At 37.8% G+C, this 18,087-nt stretch overlaps 1 protein-coding gene across 3 annotated transcripts in view; it reads right to left on the bottom strand.

Moving 5' to 3' along the window:
- The window catches only part of LOC131798513 (uncharacterized), a 28,214-nt gene that overhangs the window by 1,346 nt on the left and 8,781 nt on the right, over nt 1–18,087 (bottom strand). The window contains exons 1-10 of one of the 3 annotated variants that reach the window (XM_059116167.2): nt 11,126–11,264; nt 5,045–5,193; nt 4,574–4,684; nt 4,157–4,354; nt 3,573–3,664; nt 2,189–2,381; nt 1,844–1,954; nt 772–948; nt 239–336; nt 1–112 (exon numbers count right to left, since the gene is read on the bottom strand). The exon at nt 1–112 is cut by the window's left edge and continues 1,346 nt beyond it. In XM_059116167.2, coding sequence (XP_058972150.2) covers nt 1–112; nt 239–336; nt 772–948; nt 1,844–1,954; nt 2,189–2,381; nt 3,573–3,664; nt 4,157–4,354; nt 4,574–4,684; nt 5,045–5,143 — 1,191 coding nt within the window. In that variant the 5' untranslated portion in view covers nt 5,144–5,193; nt 11,126–11,264. Of the gene's footprint in view, nt 113–238; nt 337–771; nt 949–1,843; nt 1,955–2,188; nt 2,382–3,572; nt 3,665–4,156; nt 4,355–4,573; nt 4,685–5,044; nt 5,194–8,037; nt 8,171–11,125; nt 11,265–18,087 lie in introns of those variants that run through there. The other 2 variants (XM_059116166.2, XM_066159099.1) reach the window with 2 other exon arrangements.

The following is an 18,087-nucleotide window of genomic DNA, read 5'->3' as shown; positions in this document are numbered from 1 at the left end:
AGTGTAACTTGGCCAATCACCGGAGGAAAGCCCTTTCTCTGCCTCCTTCAGGCTTCCAATGGTGTATTTTATGGCCTCTCCTAGTTTTTCCAAATCAGGAACATCCATTGGCCTTTAAATGTAAAAAGTGAGCTATTTCATATTCATAATTCAAGTAATTTATCAGAGCCAGAAAAGATTTATATCCAACAAACAAACTCGTTATTGATTATTATATGGCAACTGACTTGTTACTTACACAACTTCCATTCCAGAGTCTTTCATAATTTGCAGCGCCTTTTCGTCGTCCCCTTCAAGAGTCTTTGGCCATATAAAGTACAATCGCTTTACCTGGGCCTGTATGCAAAAGTAGCAAAGAAATGGTCGAAGCTTAGTCAAACATGTTGGAGCTTGAATAATGTCACGGCCCAACTCTTTCCAAGGCACGAAATGAGGATGCCCATTTTGATGATCATGGGTTTCCAAAGACGAGCCTTCGGAAAGAAATGGAGAAAGATGAAGAGAGATGCTCTTAAGAAACTTGGCGTGGATTGCTGCGGAATTGATTGCGATCAAGCTTAATCGTTTGGATCAGCTTACCTTAGGGTGCTGGATACGAAATTAACCACTAATGGAGCTATTTGGAGACCTTGACAATTTAAGGGTATTAATCAAGACAATTGCATTACAGAAATATCGTACTATTGAAGAAATGGTGCTTCCTCATAAAATTGCTGTCACAACTTAACGGAGTAACTTTGAAAACTGTAGCCTTCATCGCGTGATTCTCACTTGTGCAAGATTTTTCACTTCATGAAGCTTTGGGAAGTGAGTTGAAAATGCGATAAAATCGCGTCCTTCGCTGAATCGAAGACAAATAGCGTTTGTTAACGCAGACAATTTCATCCAGTCATCCGCGTTATCGTTGCTGACACCTCTCGGATATCCGTTGTACGATAACGCCGATATCTGAAAGTTTAAAAGAAAGATCGGTTTTATATGTAACGTGGATGCTGATGGGTAAATGATAATTATGCTTAATACATGTAACTAACCATAACCAGAACACAGGATCTCAGACTTTTGCAAGAAGCCGAAAAGATTCCTAAATGCAAAATCAGACTCAAATTGAAAGGTTCTCGAGCAGGCTTTTAAGGCGCAACAATACCAGTTCTTCTAGTTCAGAAGATATCTTATCGTTACAATGTGTCTGAATTAATGAATTAGAAACTTTATTTAGAAAGGGATTTGATTTGTAGCATTCCTCCGAGCAATTATGCCATGGGCTTGTTTCGTTTCTATAAATTTCATGACTTTGAGAAATGTCTTTAGTTTATGATCTGTGGGATATGACAGACACGATTTGAATCGTTTTGTCTTCGTGACTTTTAGTCACCGGGATGCAAAATTTCGTGGACGGTTGTCTTGTATATTATAATAGGAAAGTTTGGCATAGCGGTTAGGGCAAACGGGAAAACGACAAAACAGGAATTTTTACCCTCCGCCTCCAACCATTTTAATACTTAAGTTATGAGTTTAGTACCAAACATAAACATGAGACTTCCTTTTTTATTTCTTTCACAGAAAAAAATTAAGTCAAATCAATGTTAACTGTCGCCCTTTGCCGTTTCCATTAAAGGCAGGTTTAAACTCGCATTTTTTTTTGGTGTTTGCAAATTTACATGCTGTATTTACAGGTTCCTTGTTAATCTTAAGGTAAATTAGAGTTGGATATTCAAGGTCCATCTTTTTTTCTGAGTGTTTAACTTAAAGCAGTGCCACGTTTTTGCTGCGATCCGTCCTAAATGTCTGTAGGGTCTTTTATGTATCGATGTGGGTAACATTGAAATTTGCGAATACATACCTTTAAGGTTTTAGAATCTATCAAGATTGCTCCTTGAGGGTTTTCCAAAGATCTTGTGCTGGCAATGAGAGCCAAGAACAGAAAATAGTCTGTCCATTTTTCCAGTAAGATCTAGAATCAAACGATTTGAATTTTTCAAGAATATTATTTTATTTGTCACTTTCCGATGCTAAGACTGCCTAACAAATACTCTATGGTGAGTTGTGATAGGGTTAATGATTTTTCACCAACTGAAAAAATAGTAACGTTCTTAGCTTCAAATTAAAAATCTGGCAGTAGAGATGCAGAAAAAAAAAATTCCATAAAGTTTAAATACTTTTTCCCCCTGACTTAACAATTACTGACCTTGCCCATTAACTCTCTCGGCCATGGACTTTGTAGATCGCTGCTCCTTAGTTCTTTCGTGCTTTTCTTCAATGCTTTATAGGCACCATTTGGTTCACCCGGTGTCGTGTTCTGTTGCATTACGAAGCTAACCTTCTGGATCAGGTGATTCCCGTAGTCTTCCAGCGTTGTATCCTCACCTCGCTTTATGGGCCTAAAATAGATCAATGAGATTCTGCTCTTAATTAACTAAAAGGTGAATGTAAATATGGGCAAAAAGCTGCAGAGGCAGTAAGTAAAATTAAGGGAAAACCGTTTTCTCCCCTCGATGCACGTGGCTAAAAAGACAAACAACCCGAGCATTGCTTGAAAATTTGCGAAGAGGGGAAAGTCAGTAGAGTCTCAACACTCCTTTATCGCTCATACATAAATCTAAAAAAGTCATTGCAGCAAAACTGAATAAGATAGATATTGACAATAGATACAAACTGTATTTCCTCGAATATGCGCCCGGGTGCTTATTTAAAACTTCGGCGAGAAAGAAGTGGGGAGGGGGAGGGGGGGCGCTTATTGGGAGGAGGGCGCTTAATCGAGGGGGACACTTATCGGGTTAGCACAGCGATAGCACAACAATTCAAAAGAAAAACTCCGCGAGAACACAGATAAAAATAACGAAAACGAAAAAATAGATATTCTTCCGTACTGATTCCGCTCTAGTTGAAACTTAAAAAATTGTAGATAAAGTGGCCACAGAAACAGGTTTTTATTGTATTCCTTCTATTCAAGAAAGTGAAGGAGGAGGGGGAGCACTCATTCGAGAGGGCAGAAGGGGGGGGGGGGAACTTGTTTGACATTATGGCTTAGTTGCTTAGGGGTGAGGGCGTATCTGGGGTAGTGCGCTTATTAGAGTGCGGGTGCTTACTTGAAGAAAAACGGTATACAAAAATGAACACATAAAACACTAAAATTTTTGCTTAAGTTCATAACTTTTCGCACAATCATTGTAGATGCGGTTGAGTTTGTTGTTGATTTTTGTCCTTGCTCTGAAGAGTTTTTCTCCGCGTCCTATAGCTCTCCTTCCTTAACATAAACCAACAATCCAAATTCCAAATCCCAAATCGATCTGGAACAGTTGAAAAGAAGAGCCACCTGGTGTAATTTCCACCTGCTAAATTCCCAGTTATGCAGTTACTTATCATTGTTTTTATTCTTTCACCTGGCATATTCCTTCGAACTGGGGAACTGAGTTCTGAAGTTGAAACCCAGATCATAGGATGCAATGGTGCATTTGTTTGTTTCTTTTTGTTCATTCACCATTATGATGTTTATTTGAGAATGTTCTCACCACAAATATGTGCAAGTTGTTATCAGAGTTGATTTCAGTCTAACCAGAGTTATTACTTACACGACCTCGACGTCGGCTTCTTTAAAGATGGCAGTTGAATCCGCTTGGTATTTTTTTTTTAATGAAAGATAATAAACCTTACGGACACCCTTCTACAGATGGAACAAGAGATAGTCATCAATTAATTATCACTTCCATATTGAGGGAAACCAACTGAACCGTCTGCGTAATAAAACAAACACTTAATCCCTAGGATATAAGGACACAAATTTGCACTCTAAGACACACAGGTAGTAAACATACATCTCACAATGGAAGAGGGGGCTGTACAGTAACCTCTTTTAAAATCGGTAACTCACGGACTCCCGCTGGCGCGCACAAGCATAAGAACATTTTCAGAATTGTGTAATAGTGGCTAGTTCTCAGAGTGAACGATTAGGAACCTTCCTAATGGCCATTTTAATAAGATCTGAAAAAGTTTGAAATTAATTTTAATGCATGAAATGACGACAACACTCAAAGTTCTCACTAAGCCATCCATATGATACAGGTTTTAAGATGCAAATTCTCTCGCTTATGGGCCCCGTCTCACACAGGTTTCTATAACTATATCAAGTTATGCGAATGTTCTCGACATCACTCACCGCTATTAACATTTTCGCACACTCCCGACAGGGATACATTGTAACGAAGGCAATTGAACCTTCAAGATCAGCTTGGCCTGCCAGGAGCACAGTGTTGGCCTCCGCGTGGACGACAAGATCATCTTTTTCACCTTTTCTCCAGTTTTCGTCCTTGTTTGGAGTTCCGGGAGGAAATCCATTGTATCCAGCGCTCAAGATCTGCCAAGGGTTATAGGAAGTTAGTCTGTGAAAGGAATGGTTTACCCGCCGCATTTTTCTGTCCAAAATAGCACCAGAATAACATCGGAAAAACCACAACCACAGTTGTTCTGCAACACAGGTTTCTTTTTTTTCTATAATGCTCTTTGAGCATGGTAATGTTTCTAAGTGTGTATTTCCTTACAGATATAACAAGTGATAGCCTACAATATTACTCACCCTGAGTGATTTTGGGTGCACAGTAACGCATCCCACCTGTAGGCTCGGGTCTTTTGACCTCATGGAGACGCAGAATGCCACATCCCGGTAATACTCGACCCACGTCGACCGCTAACAATTCGAGACAAAGAGAAATTTGTGAGACGAATTTCCATCTTTCTCACTCTAATAAATCCAGTGTATTTTAAAGTAGATGGAGAAACAAATGTTTCGAGATGTTTAATGCAACAGTTCATACGAAAGACGGGGAAGATTACGAGCGTGATAGCTTTCATTTGATGTTTACTGCTGTCGACTGATATCTAACGGAGAAAGAGTACAGACGGTTAATTTTTCAAGGGAGATTTTAAAAGTTTGAACTAGAAAGAAAATAGTCATTTTTTGCTTGTATATTATTTACTAGTATAAATTATCTGTGCATCTTCCTACAAGGTGCTTAATCACTAATAACACGAAGGGAACAAATCCAACCTTCGTCTGCTTCATCGACGTTTTCCTTCCTTTTTCGCTCTTAAGCCAAGCTGCTACGGTAAAAGCCCTTAAGTACGTGCGACCACGTATCCTGAACATGGCATGTGTAGCTGCAAGTTCCCGTCGAGTTTAACCGCGAGGTTTCAAACCTTTCAAAATAAAAAGTAAATATTCTTAACAGTACATATTTCCGAAAAAAGAAGTAGAATGTAGCTCTTAAGAGCCACAAAATTAGCTTTGGAGTGACCGATACGCCTGGGTAAGACAAGAATTAGTGCTACATTCCGGTAATAATGCGAGACACGAGTGTAATGTGTTTGAATGAAACAGAAAAATGAAAGAAATCCAAAAATAAAGGGATGATAAATTTTCAGTTCGTTTGTCGCGCACTAGTAGCGTTCCTATTTTCATGACCTCTGGCCTTTATTTTTGGGTGATGGACTTTTAATTTACTCGTTTTAAATCTTCTTACGAAATTTTCATTTTCAAAAGTTGTATTGAAGAAGCCAATACAAATTTCAATTTGTTTAAATGGAATTATTATTTATTACGTAATTTTTCGCGCAATCTTGCACTACGGGCCATACTCATAGGTCAGTTTTTCTCCTCAGAAATTCGTCCTCTTCCTTGGCTAAAGGCCTGAAATTAAGTTTGTGTTTAGTAATTCAGCAAAGGTGATAAGAAGCAACTCACCAACCAAGTCGATGCGTAAGCTTCTACATAGATAATTTATTTCAAGTAGGGATTAGTGTCACGCAACGCCGTTTAAGACAACTTATAACCCGCACGATTTTTAAACATTTCATTTCGTTCCTAGAAAATGATGTTCATCGCCGGATAATGCGAGGTATTACATGTCGAGCTTAGCTTTTATTAATGTTTGAGAATCATGAAAAGGATTCCATTTTTAAGTCAAGGGTGTTATAGTTAAATAATCTTTTAACATTTGTGTGAGGAGTTACCGTTAGGGAGACTGAGCTCCAGTTCCATTGGCAAAAGTATAGTAACGCCATATGTATTGATCCTACGGATTAAGATTCTCTACACTATTTGGCGAGCTTTGATACATTATGCAAGAATTGTTAGGGCTTTCACAAGTAGTCCTGAAAGATCGGTAATGAATGTAGTCTTCTCGGACGTTAGGTCTTCTTGGGAGCATGCAGATTTTGGTGGCCTACATTTAATTTGGGCCAAGCTGAGAATATGAAATGCAAAACTTCAAGAACTATCAAGGAAGTAAGCAAGTAAGCCAACCTTTAATTTATCTTGTGATAAATACGCTTTTCGTGTTATATTTAGTATTCCCAGAGTTAAAATATTTCATTTATCTCGTAAATGAACCTGCGTCACTGCTTTGCTGAGTTTGTTGATTTTGTCACAAGTTATATTTGAATATAAGATTAGTCAGCGTTGTTGTCTGTGATCATACGAATTCCAAATTGATTTTGAACGATTTTTACCTTATTCAAGTATAGCGTTTGTCTTATTTGTGGTATTTTTGATTACCCTCAGTGCTTGTTCGCTAACAAGTGAACGGCGTTTAATGTGATAATGAAAACAAAACTCGACCTGACGGCTTTAAACAAATTTTTCAAGTTGGTAATTTCAGTTTCTGTATTAAATGACGCTGAGGGAAATAGAGCCTACCACATGCTATGCGCGTGTATGCGGTAGGCCTACTAGCCCTACAGTCAGTGGACTTCAAAGGGGCTTTTGATGGACATTATTACAACATGAAAATCGAAAATTACATGACCTAGATCTGGAACGGCTGATGACAATGGAAGAGTAGCAAAACTCATCGTGGCAGAACCGGCCGGGACACGTTTGACCCGTCCGTAATAATGAGAATGATCATAATATTATCCTTCACAGTCTCCAAACTAAAATAATCGAGACTGGAGGTGTAAATGGACGTACTTCGAAACGTGTACTGCGACACTTTTAACTTTGGTGACTACTCGTCATGTGAAAGGGAATCAATCCGAATTAAATTTCCTCTTAATTTCTATTCTGTGGCGAATGAAATCTTCCGATATGGTTATTGCAAACTGGAGACGAAGCATTTTAAGTTGAATCGTAACGCAAGATTTATTAATTAAAAAAAAAAGCAAAACTATTTAAATATTATTTTTTGAAATGTATTGCAGCAGAGTATTTGAACTTTTTCTTCGTGAAGACTTGTGATTTTAGTTTACGATGAAGGATTTTGTTTTGAATTCTGCTTAATCAATGACGTGGAACGGTTTACGTTGTATCAAGGTAGGCCACTGGTTCATTAATTAGTTAGCTACGTCGTAGGTCAATCAAATGCTTTTTACTTTGCTAGTCGTCGCATACGTTTTTAGATAGTCACGAAATCTCCGTCAATCGTTGCTAACAGCTAGAACTCTATTGGCAGAACGATTTTGCAGAAGGCAAGGTGTGGAAACTCACCACATCTAACTATATTTCCTCCTATGCAATGCATAAACTACTTAGCGCCTACATGAGGAAATTGATTTTTTTAAGCATTTCATTTCATTTGAGTATCTGAGATTCATCGCTTGCGACTAGATCCGGCTCAGTCAACTAATAACTTAGACAGTCGAGCACATTTTTATCCCTAACGACTTATAAGACGTTCAAACCCTAGACAATAAAGTTCCGTGAGTTAAAACGTTGTTTGAAACGATTGTCACACCAGTGCTGCGAAGAAGAGATAGTTTTACTGTTCCTCGATTATTTTCAGGGTGGTTAAGCGATTAAAAGGCTCGGATTAATTTCATAATCAAACTTCAGCCTCTGTTTCCGTGTGATGATGAATTCTCTTCATGAAATTAATGATCAATTCAACAAGTACTTTTGACGAGATCGCAGTAAAAGGCATGCCCAAACTTGGCCGCCACGTATGCTCGTTTGTGTTCGCGGTAAATACTCAGCTGTTACAAAAAAAATCAAATGAAATGACTTTGTGTGCTCTTAAACGTCACAAAACCAAAAATGAATCTAACCTTGCTTTCCTTTTCAGTACTTGCGTGGAATCAATTATTTTTCATTCGACCGAACATTAGCTTGCCAGACAGTTAACGACTAGAAGCTTGTGAAATAGAGCAACCTATCAGGTCGCCTTAACACCGTTCACGTGAGGTTTGGTATTTTCTCAGTATCGGGCTCTGTCCCGACTGATCCTGCGCGACTTAATGACATACTCATGGTTGCACAGTGTGCGGGAAATGTTTTGTAAAATTCGAGAATGGATAGCTGGAAATGCTGTACTTTAAATGTTAAACATATTAGTAAATTATGCAACTAGTTGTTGATCCCTTCCTAATCAAGGCCAATGAAACATTGATTTGAATGTGCTACGCTTTTTGGGGTCTTTGGAAGTATTACCAATCGATATGTATACATATTGTGGGAGGAAAAAGACAAATAAACTACGAGTTCATCCGAACAGACCTGCTTCGTGGTTGCCCACTCATCAGGGGATTTAGTGAGAATAATCTTTACCATCACTTGTATACGATATAATCTAATTTATGTAGCGCGAAATTTAACAGTTTAGTTTCAGTTTTTCCTCCCACAATGCATACATCGCTCTACTCCTGTGTATTGAGCACTGTTTTACGAAAGTCAAAATTTTACACTTTGTGTATATATATCTTCCTCGAGCAGTTGATTGGTTAAATGTTTTTAAACTGTGACAGGAGCCCCGCTCCTGACTGTGATTAACAGAGGACTAATGTAAACTATTCTAATATTCTTTTTTGTGCAAAGCTGTACATTTTTCTAACGTTAGACTAGATTTAATTATTTTGACAGCCCGGAATGATGATAAATTTTATGGCATGGGTTTAGTACATCTGTATAAACACGAATGTGGTTTGCGCGAATCGACAAATTCGTCACTTTTGAATTGTCTCTCCTTTTTCTGCATGTACTTTGTGGTCATCTTCGTCGTGCTTTTCGTGTTAGTTAATGAGTGTTCTAGCGAGCGATTTATGTGTGAACTTAATACGCAGGGTTTGATGGGTCTACGAGAGAAAAAATTTTTATGTGTGAACGATTTTTACTTTATTCAAGAGTAACGTTTGTCTTAATTGTGGTATTGTCGATTAATTCCAATACTTGTTCGCTGATAAGTGAACGGCGTTTAACGTGATATTGAAAACAAAAATCGACATGACGGCTTTGAACAGATTTATCGAGTTGGTAATTTCAGTTTCAGTATTAAATGACGCCGAGGGAAATAGAGCTACCACATGCCATGCGCGGGTATGCGGTCTCGTAGAAGATTTTGATGGACATTGTTACACCATGAAAATCGAAAATCACACTGGTCGATTTCTAGAACGGCTGAAGACAAGGTAACACGGTAGCGACACAAAAATCGTCGTGGCAGAACCGGCCCAGACACATTTGACCCGGCCATAATGATCAAAATGACCCTTAAAATCTTCTTCACAGTCTCCAAAGGAAAATATTTGAGACCGAAACAATGCAGCTATTTTTGTGGCCTCTGGACAGTTTTAATTTCATCACTAGTTTATGCTATGTATCTGTACGTCATGTCGTAATCGCCAATAGAAGCGCCTTAAATCGACTTTCCGGGGTCTGTAATCGACAAATTTCTGTTTTCCTCAGGTTACTGGGGGTGTAAATAAACGTACTTCAAAACGTGGACTACGACACTCTTAAGTGTGGCTTGCTCTTGCGGCTACTCGTCATGTGAAAGGGAATCAATCCGGATTAAATTTTCTCTTAATTATTTTTCTATGGGGAATGAAATCTTTGGATATGGTTGTTGCAAACGGGAGACGAAGCATATTGAGTTGAATAGTAACGCAATATTTACTTGTTTTAAAAGCAAAACTATGTTATGTTTATTTTTTCGAAATGTAGAGCAGTGCAGTATTGTAAGTTTTATCTTCGTGAAGTCTTATGATCGTGGTTTATGATGATTTTGTTCTAAATTCCTCTTAATTAATGACGTGGAAAGGATTACTAAGTTGTGTCAAGGTAGACCATACCTTCTATGACTTACTTTCTGTTCTTTAGTTTACTACGTAAGTCATAGGTAAATCTCACGCAAATTGTTCTCAATTTTTTAGGGAATGTCGATGTTTTAATGCATCTTACTTTGCTACCTGCTATGCCTGAGTAAATGCTGTGCCCAACAAATTGTTTTATTGGAATGTTTAGAACTGTCAGCGACCGAATGTTTTTTGAATAAATCGTCGCTTACGTTTTTAGATAGTCACATAATTTCCGTCAATTGTTGCTAAAACCGAGAAAATTATTGGCATAACGATTTTGTAGAAGGCGAGGTGTGGAAACTCACCAAATCTAACTTTATTTCCTCTTATGCATTGCATAAACTACTAGAGACGAAGCATATTAAGTTGAATTGTTATGCAAGATCAGTATTTGTGTAAAAAACAAATCTCTTTTATTTTCTTTTTTTCGAATGTGGTGCAGCACAGTATTTTAACTTCTATCTGCGCAAAGACTTGTAATTTTACTTTAAAATGATGTGGAAAGGATTACTAAGTTGTGTCAAGGTAGGCCATACCTTCTATGACTTACTTTCTGTTCATTAGTTTATTACGTCATAGGTAAGTTTCATGAAAATTGTTCTCAATTTTTCAGGGAATGTCTATGTTTGAATGCATTTTACTTTGCTATCTGCTATGCCTGAATAAATGCTGTGCCCAGAAAATTATTGTATGGAAATGTATAGGTCTGTCAGTAATCGAATGCTGTTTTGAATAGGTCATCATTTTCGTTTTCGTATAGTCAAAAAATTTCCGTCCATCGTTTTTAAAAGCTAGAAAATTATTGGCATAACGATTTTATAGAAGGCAAGGTGTGGAAACTCAACACATCCAACTTTATTTCCTCCAGCAACGCTTAAACTACTTAGCGTCTCCATGACGAAATCGATTTATTAGAGCATTTCATTACATTTTAGCGCGTGAAATTCATCGCTCGCGACTAGATGCGACTCACTTAACCAATGATAAATAGATAACTCAACGACAAATTAAGACTTTTAAACCCACGCAGAAAGTAAAGTTCCGTGAGCTACCATACACTTACTTGAAACGACACCAGTGATGCGAGGAAGAGAAGGTTTGACTGTTCCTCGACTATTTCCAAGGTGCTTAAGCGATAAAATAGCTCTCAAAAATTTCATGGTCAAATTCCAGCCTCTGTTTCTGTGTGATGAATTCTCTTCCTGAAATTAAAGATCAATGCAACAAGCACTTTTGACAAGATCACAGTAAAAGGCATGTCCAAACTTGCCCGCTGCGTATGCGCGTTTGTGTTCACAGTAAAAACTAAGCTGTTACAAAAAAAATATCAAAGAAAATGGCTTTCTGTGTTCTTAAACGTCACAAAACCGAAAAACGAATCTAACCTTTCTCTCCTGAGCTGATATTTGCTTTCCTTTTTAGTATCTGCGTGGAATCAATTATTTTGTATTCGACCGAACTTTAGATAGCCAATTAACCAATCCAAACCGGTGAAATAGGAGCAACCAATCAGATCACTTTACCACCGTTCATATGAGGTCTGGTATTTTCTCAGTATCAGGCTCTATCCCGAACGATCCCGCGCGACTTAACGACATAGTCATGGTTACACAGTGTGCGAAAATCTTTTGTAGAATTCGAGTGTGGATAGCTGGAAATGCTGTATTTTAAAATTTAGCGCTAAACATATTAGTAAAGTATGCAAATACTAATTGTTGATCCCTTCCTAATCAATGGGAAAGAAAAGTTGATTTGAATGTGGCATGCAATTCGGAGTCTTGGGAAGTGTTACCAATCGAGATATATATATATATATAAACTACATTGAATTAGGGGAAAAATGGGGGGAAACAGAGACTTTGCTTTATTTTTCCATAACTCAATTCATATCTCTCTCGACTCCTATGTATCGACCACTGCAATACGGAAAAACCGAAACAGAATTTTTATTTTTTTTTTGTATGTACGTATGTATGTATATATATATATATATATATATATATTTATTTATTTATTTAACAAATAGAGAAGCCTTGACTGTGCTCTGTTCTGTTATAAAGCACGCAGGAAGCGGCTAGAGCACGAAAGAAGTGTAGGGAGAAACACGAGACGTAGTAAAGAATCCATTAAATTCTCCAAGAATTACTTTCAATTTTCAAAACAAACTTTACTTCCAAAGCGAACAACAGTGTCGTCAGCATGCTCTATACTCTCATAAAGCACGCTACAATAAGCCAATTATAATCCCTGTTAGAATGGTTAAAATAATCTGATTGGCTGTACAAGACTAAAGCTGTCAAAAGTGTCAAACCATCATAGTTCAAAAACAATCAAAGTTCAAATTCTGCGATAGTTTACCAACTGAAATAGTTCGGCAGGCCGAATTTAACACTTTTGCCTGAAGTTTTTAAGTCTCTAATACAGAATCTTGAAGTGAAATTTGCAGTGAAATTCAGCTGAATTATGGCTCATAAAAACACGCGAAGTTTTTGACATGACAAGGTAGAAAACAAACTGTTCAAGGCGAGTGTTTTTGAATGAACGACAGACGAATTCACCGGAACATGAAGATCGCTCGGGATGACAGCGCCGCAAAACTCGGCTGCAGTGACTGATGTGACTTTCCACTCAATGCATCGGAAAGGATATCAGAGCAAGCTCTTATTTTTTCACTCGAAGGGCGGCCGACGTAGTTTCTGAGGCTTGCTTTACCTTGATGACCGGAGATCGCCATGATGAGCGAGCCGCGATGGACTTCAGCATAATCATATTCGCTCAGACACCGTCATGATTAATATGAATTTTAACAGTTATGCCAGATTGGTTATATTTTTCATCATTTCTGTTTTGCTCTGTTTTGTTTTTGAACACTGAACTTTATATACTATACGAGTGTTAGCTGTGTTTGATTTTTATTACCGTACGTAAGCTTGCAATCTAACTGAGCGTGAAAATCTTTAAAACTCGGAATGTCTATTTTATTTTTCCTTTGAGGATTTTCGTATCTGCTCACGTTTTAATAACGTAAATCACGGTGCCTGGTATGTTTACAAACATTTGTTTGGTTCTTCTGTTGCTACTTGCCGGCTCGCTTGTTCCGAAATTTCACTTTCCATTATCGGAAAAAAGCTAAAAAGAAGTCCCGGAAAAGGTCGAACATAGTACAATTTGGCAGATGGCGTGACGGCTTTAGCTCAGCTCTATACTCTATACTCTCATAGAGCACGCTCTTTCAGCCAATGACAGCGCGCGTTATATCCGACCTTTATTATAAATATACATATAAATTTCCTTCTCGTGTAGTTGATTAGTTAAATGTTTTTAAACTGTGATTAACAGTGGGCTAATGTAAACTTTTCTAATATTCCGTTTTTCGTGCATAGCTATACATTTTTCTGATCTAAGACTAGATTGATTTATTTTGACAGCCAAATGATTATAAATTTCATGGCATGAGTTTAGTACATTTGTATTAATATGAATGTGGCTTATTTAAATCGACAAATTCGTCACTTTTTGGATTTAGCCTCTCTTATTTCAGCATATACTTTGTAGTCATCTTTGTCGTGCTTTTTGTGTAAGTTTAAGAGTACACTAATGATCGATTTATGTGTGAACTTAATGCGCAGTGTTTGAGAGGTCTACTAGAAAACAACTCCTCATGTATAAAATAAGTCTCTCCCCCCCCGATAAAGCCCCCTGTCTGGAACTTTAAGTTTACAAGAAGCTTGAGGTCCCCCCTTTCCAGAACAAAAACTCTAAAACAGTTGTGATATTGATATTCATTTGGGCTGGTTTGCACCTTAGAACAAAACATTCGTGTCATTGAAAGCTTGTGTTAGTTTCCCTCAGGGTAAACCCCTTATTATCTCTTGTTTCCTAATTAGATATCACAGTTTTTTTGTCCCAAAGAAAGGCATACTGTCGACAGAATTAATTAAATCTAGGCGAAAATTCAGAAAAGAAACACATCAGGCATTTTGACCCTGGAAAACTTTCCAGCAATCCCCTTCCCTTTCTCTGACAAGCCACCTCTCCAATAAGCTCCTTCCTCCCCCTGCTGACAAGCCCCCTATGTAAAATCCCCCTCGTCCCTCTCCTGAAGCCTCCTCTGCAATAGCCCTCGTCCTCCCTCTTTGATAGGCCCCTTCTACATTAATCCCTCCACCCCCTTCCTCTTTGGCAAGCCCCCTTGCATTAATGCCTCTTCTCCCTCTCTGGCAAGCTTCCCCTCCCTCTATTTCCAACATGGCAAGACCCCTCTCTAATAATCTCCTTTTTAACTTACTAAAAATCTTCTCTTCAATAAGCCTTCCGTTCGGAGGCCCTGGAAATTAGGAGTTCCCCTAGCGTTTAATTTAGCGTTTATGAAAAATCACTCCCAAAAAAAATGTTCATTGCTTGTCTAACGTTTTGAGATAGTGGATATATAAATATGGAAAATATAAATTGATATAATTTCTGTTGGGAGTGAAATTATTGTTATTTGATTCATACAAAATCGTTTTTATTGGTACTTCCGCATTATCTTGAGAATCTAACGAACTTTACCATGCACGTTCTCGATACGAGTGGGCATATTTAGAAACAGCACAAGTAATGATTGAGATCTAAAGAAAACTTCCTATTTAAATAAAAATATTGGGACAAGCGACACAGTTTGTCTTATCTAGTACAGAAGTACCCGTGCATTGAAGATAAAGTTTAGAAGTTACATAAAGGACATTCAACTCTATAATTCACTTCGGTTCTATCTCCTTTTTACTTAGTTTAGAGAATTGGTCAAAAGTGTTTTAAACCCATGTTCAACTGTAAAGCCTCCCCTTCCGTTTAAGGTAGTCTATGAAGAGGGTGTCAGTGATGTTTACCCGTGACCAGTCAAAGTGCATGTTGGCTGACGGTTAAACTTTAATCTGTAAGCTGTAAAAAAGGATGGATTTTACCATCAATCGTGAAAATTCAACTCAATATTTAAACATCAAACACTTTATTGAATCTCCCTATCTAATCCGCTTGTTAAAAACAATTTTAGATCTTGAAGAATCTTTAAATGGTAAACTAGTCTCCAGATTTCCAAAAGTTGCCCAGTTTATCGTCTTTTTAACTTATTGTGACTGATTGACTGGCTGATTTCACATTTTGCCCGAAAAACCAACAGAGTGCAAGTAATTCAATAGTTTCCATATGCTTCAATATTGAAAATTGCTGACTTCATTAAAAACTTTTCTTTGCGCACGCCACTACTCACCATACTTGGTGTTCCATAAGATTACAACTGAGATCACGCATAGATGATGTTGAGTGTCCTGGAAACTAGTCGAATGAAAGAGAATCCAAAACGTGCACGAGATACTTTAAGACAGTCCAAAAAAACGCACTAGATACAAACGTGACTTGAACATGAAAGAGTATCTTAAATTACGTTAGATATTAACGTGAAAATCCAGTAAAAAAGCGAATCTTAAATGTACGAGAAATACTTTCGTTTCCGTCTAATGAAATAGAATCCTAAGAGTGTACGAGATACAAACACAACAATCAAATGAAAAGATTCTAAAAATGCGCAATATAATAACGTAGCTTACGAATGAAGTAATCCTAATACTTTGCGAGATAAAAACGCAACAGTAGCATGACAGAGAATCCTTAAAATGTGCCAAATACTAATCTAATAATCGAGTGCAAGTAAATCCAAAAATGCACGAGATACTGACGTTATTTTTTAATGAGGAAGTATCCTTAAAGTGCACGAGAAACTATGTTATTGACTTTGTCCTTGCCGACAGAAGAAATATTTCTGATGCACAGCGAAAATCGACCTGTGGCAAATCTTCCAGCTGTTGATTTTCGTTTTCAGCCACGTGAAATGCCTTTAGTAAAGCAACAAGATACGCAACTTCCGGTTTTTCATTTCATATATTGGTTTTCTTCCCCTTATAGAAAAGTTTGAACGTCACTGTCTGTAAGCGATACGGATTTTTCAGTCAGACATAGTTTGATGCTACTCTGGTTTGCAGATTTAATGAATGTAACTGAAGAAGTTACAATTCATAGACCCCGCCATAGGCATAAGGAAGCAAACCGCCATCGTCACGATTTAAAGGAGCGTCGGCGGAGTTACTATGCCAGGCCTCCAACAAAGGCGCTGGTGGCAACGCCGATTAGCGGTGATAATTTTAGAATTATCCCACCCCAAAAAGGCCGCTTATTAGTGATCATATAAAAGGACCTCATGTTGCAGCGTTTAGATCACCCCTGCATGATGAAGGCAGTAGACAGGAGTGTCGAAACGTTGGGTTTATGAATTGTAACTTCTTCAGTTACATTCATTAAATCTGCAAACCAGAGTAGCATCAAACTATGTCTGATTGTCCACCTGGTTGCCGTGTGAACTTTAATATATTGCATTTTTCAGTGTTTTAGCGGCCACAATCCGAGACAATTCCATCAAACGAGCTTGAATTGACAATGGTGAGGGCTTTGCCGTTCATTCATTAACCTGACCAAATGGCGGGAAAGGAGAGTGACACACGTGAAAAATATCTTATATTTTCACTTGTTTTGTTATGGCTTTTCTTAGGGCTGGAAATCCTTGTATAACGCCGTGGTTTATATGATGAAAAGGTTTTTCAAAAGTGCATGATGGCGGATCCTGCAATCGGAATTGTTTCTAACAGAGCGTAGCGAGACATCCCAAAGAACGGCTGCAAAAGAGAAGGCCGACATTGTCTCAATAAAAGGCAAATTTATGGACTTTTCTATCATTTTCGTGTTTACTTCCTCATTTCTTTCAATGTTTCTTAAACGCACCAAATTGAGGCCAAAAAGGCAGGGTTCATGTCAATTGTTAAAAGGCGAGAACACAAGCTGTTTGAAATTCTGAAAAACATGATAACTAATGTGTGTTTTTTTACACTTTCAGTCTGCCTTATCATAAGCAGCTGTCTTAGTGTGCTTTTTGGTTCTCTGTGGTTGCAAAACTGACAGGTTTTGCTCAAGCAAAAGATCGTTACTTCTATAAGTTAAATTACGTCCTTTCTTTTTTGCGTTAATAAAGGGTGAGTAACATAATCGTTTAGTTGGGACTTTTTGTGTATATTATAGATGAAACTAAAAAACGGTTGATTTGGTAGAAGAGTTCATTTCGCAAGGTATACTGCAATAGCACAAGAGGTAGAAGTGACTGGTAAGTGAAGCGTCTTGTCGGATGTCATTATCAGGGGGTTCATCAAAAGCAAGTACTATCAAATGCAAGTAAAAATTTAACTGGGAAATAGTGTTCAGGGTAAAAAAAACAAAAAAGTTTATAATGTAGCTAAGGAAAAAGATAGAACAGTATTTTATTCTGATAAGAAAACACGAGAAACGTACCTCAGCTAAATAAAAAAGGATGTATTTTAGGATATATATTTTAAAGGTTAAAAAAGGTGCAAACATTGCATATGACTTGAGGACAACACACTTGGTTTTTCTTATGCTGCAAGTTACATTTCTAAAATATTTTAATGATTTTCGTTCTGCTTGCTTTTTTGTTGTGTTTGACTTCGCTGCAAATCCCGAAAGTATTGCAGGCTTGTTTTATTCTTTGAATATCGTGTGCCTTGATCAACGTGTTTCATTAGCTTCGACTCACGCAATAATCTTAGATGTCTTTAATTGTCTTGTTGTACCTCCGAAAAAGAAAAAAATCAACAAAAAGAAAAAAGGAGATAAAAGAGATTTGAAGATAAGTTAGGTGTTTCTCAAAAGCCATGTAATACTCGTGTTGACCCTATTTTAAAGAATTACTTCTATTTTCCCGAACAAGGAGATCCACAAATTGACATGGCATTCCGCAAAAGGCAAGACCAGCCACCAGATTGACCACATCATGATTAACGGGACCTGCAGGCGCTCACTACAAGATATACGTGTTTGACGAGGTGCGGCCGCGACCATCACCTGCTGTCAGCTGTTTTGAAGCTCAATCTAAGAAGGACTTGGAGGCAATCTCACAGACACCAAAGGTTCGATACAGGAAGCTGA

Source organism: Pocillopora verrucosa, chromosome 12, assembly GCF_036669915.1.
Source record: "Pocillopora verrucosa isolate sample1 chromosome 12, ASM3666991v2, whole genome shotgun sequence".
In the NCBI taxonomy this organism is placed as follows: Eukaryota; Metazoa; Cnidaria; class Anthozoa; order Scleractinia; family Pocilloporidae; genus Pocillopora; species Pocillopora verrucosa.
The sequence above is the reverse complement of the archived record's forward strand: the minus strand, read 5'-3'. Positions and strand labels throughout refer to the sequence as shown.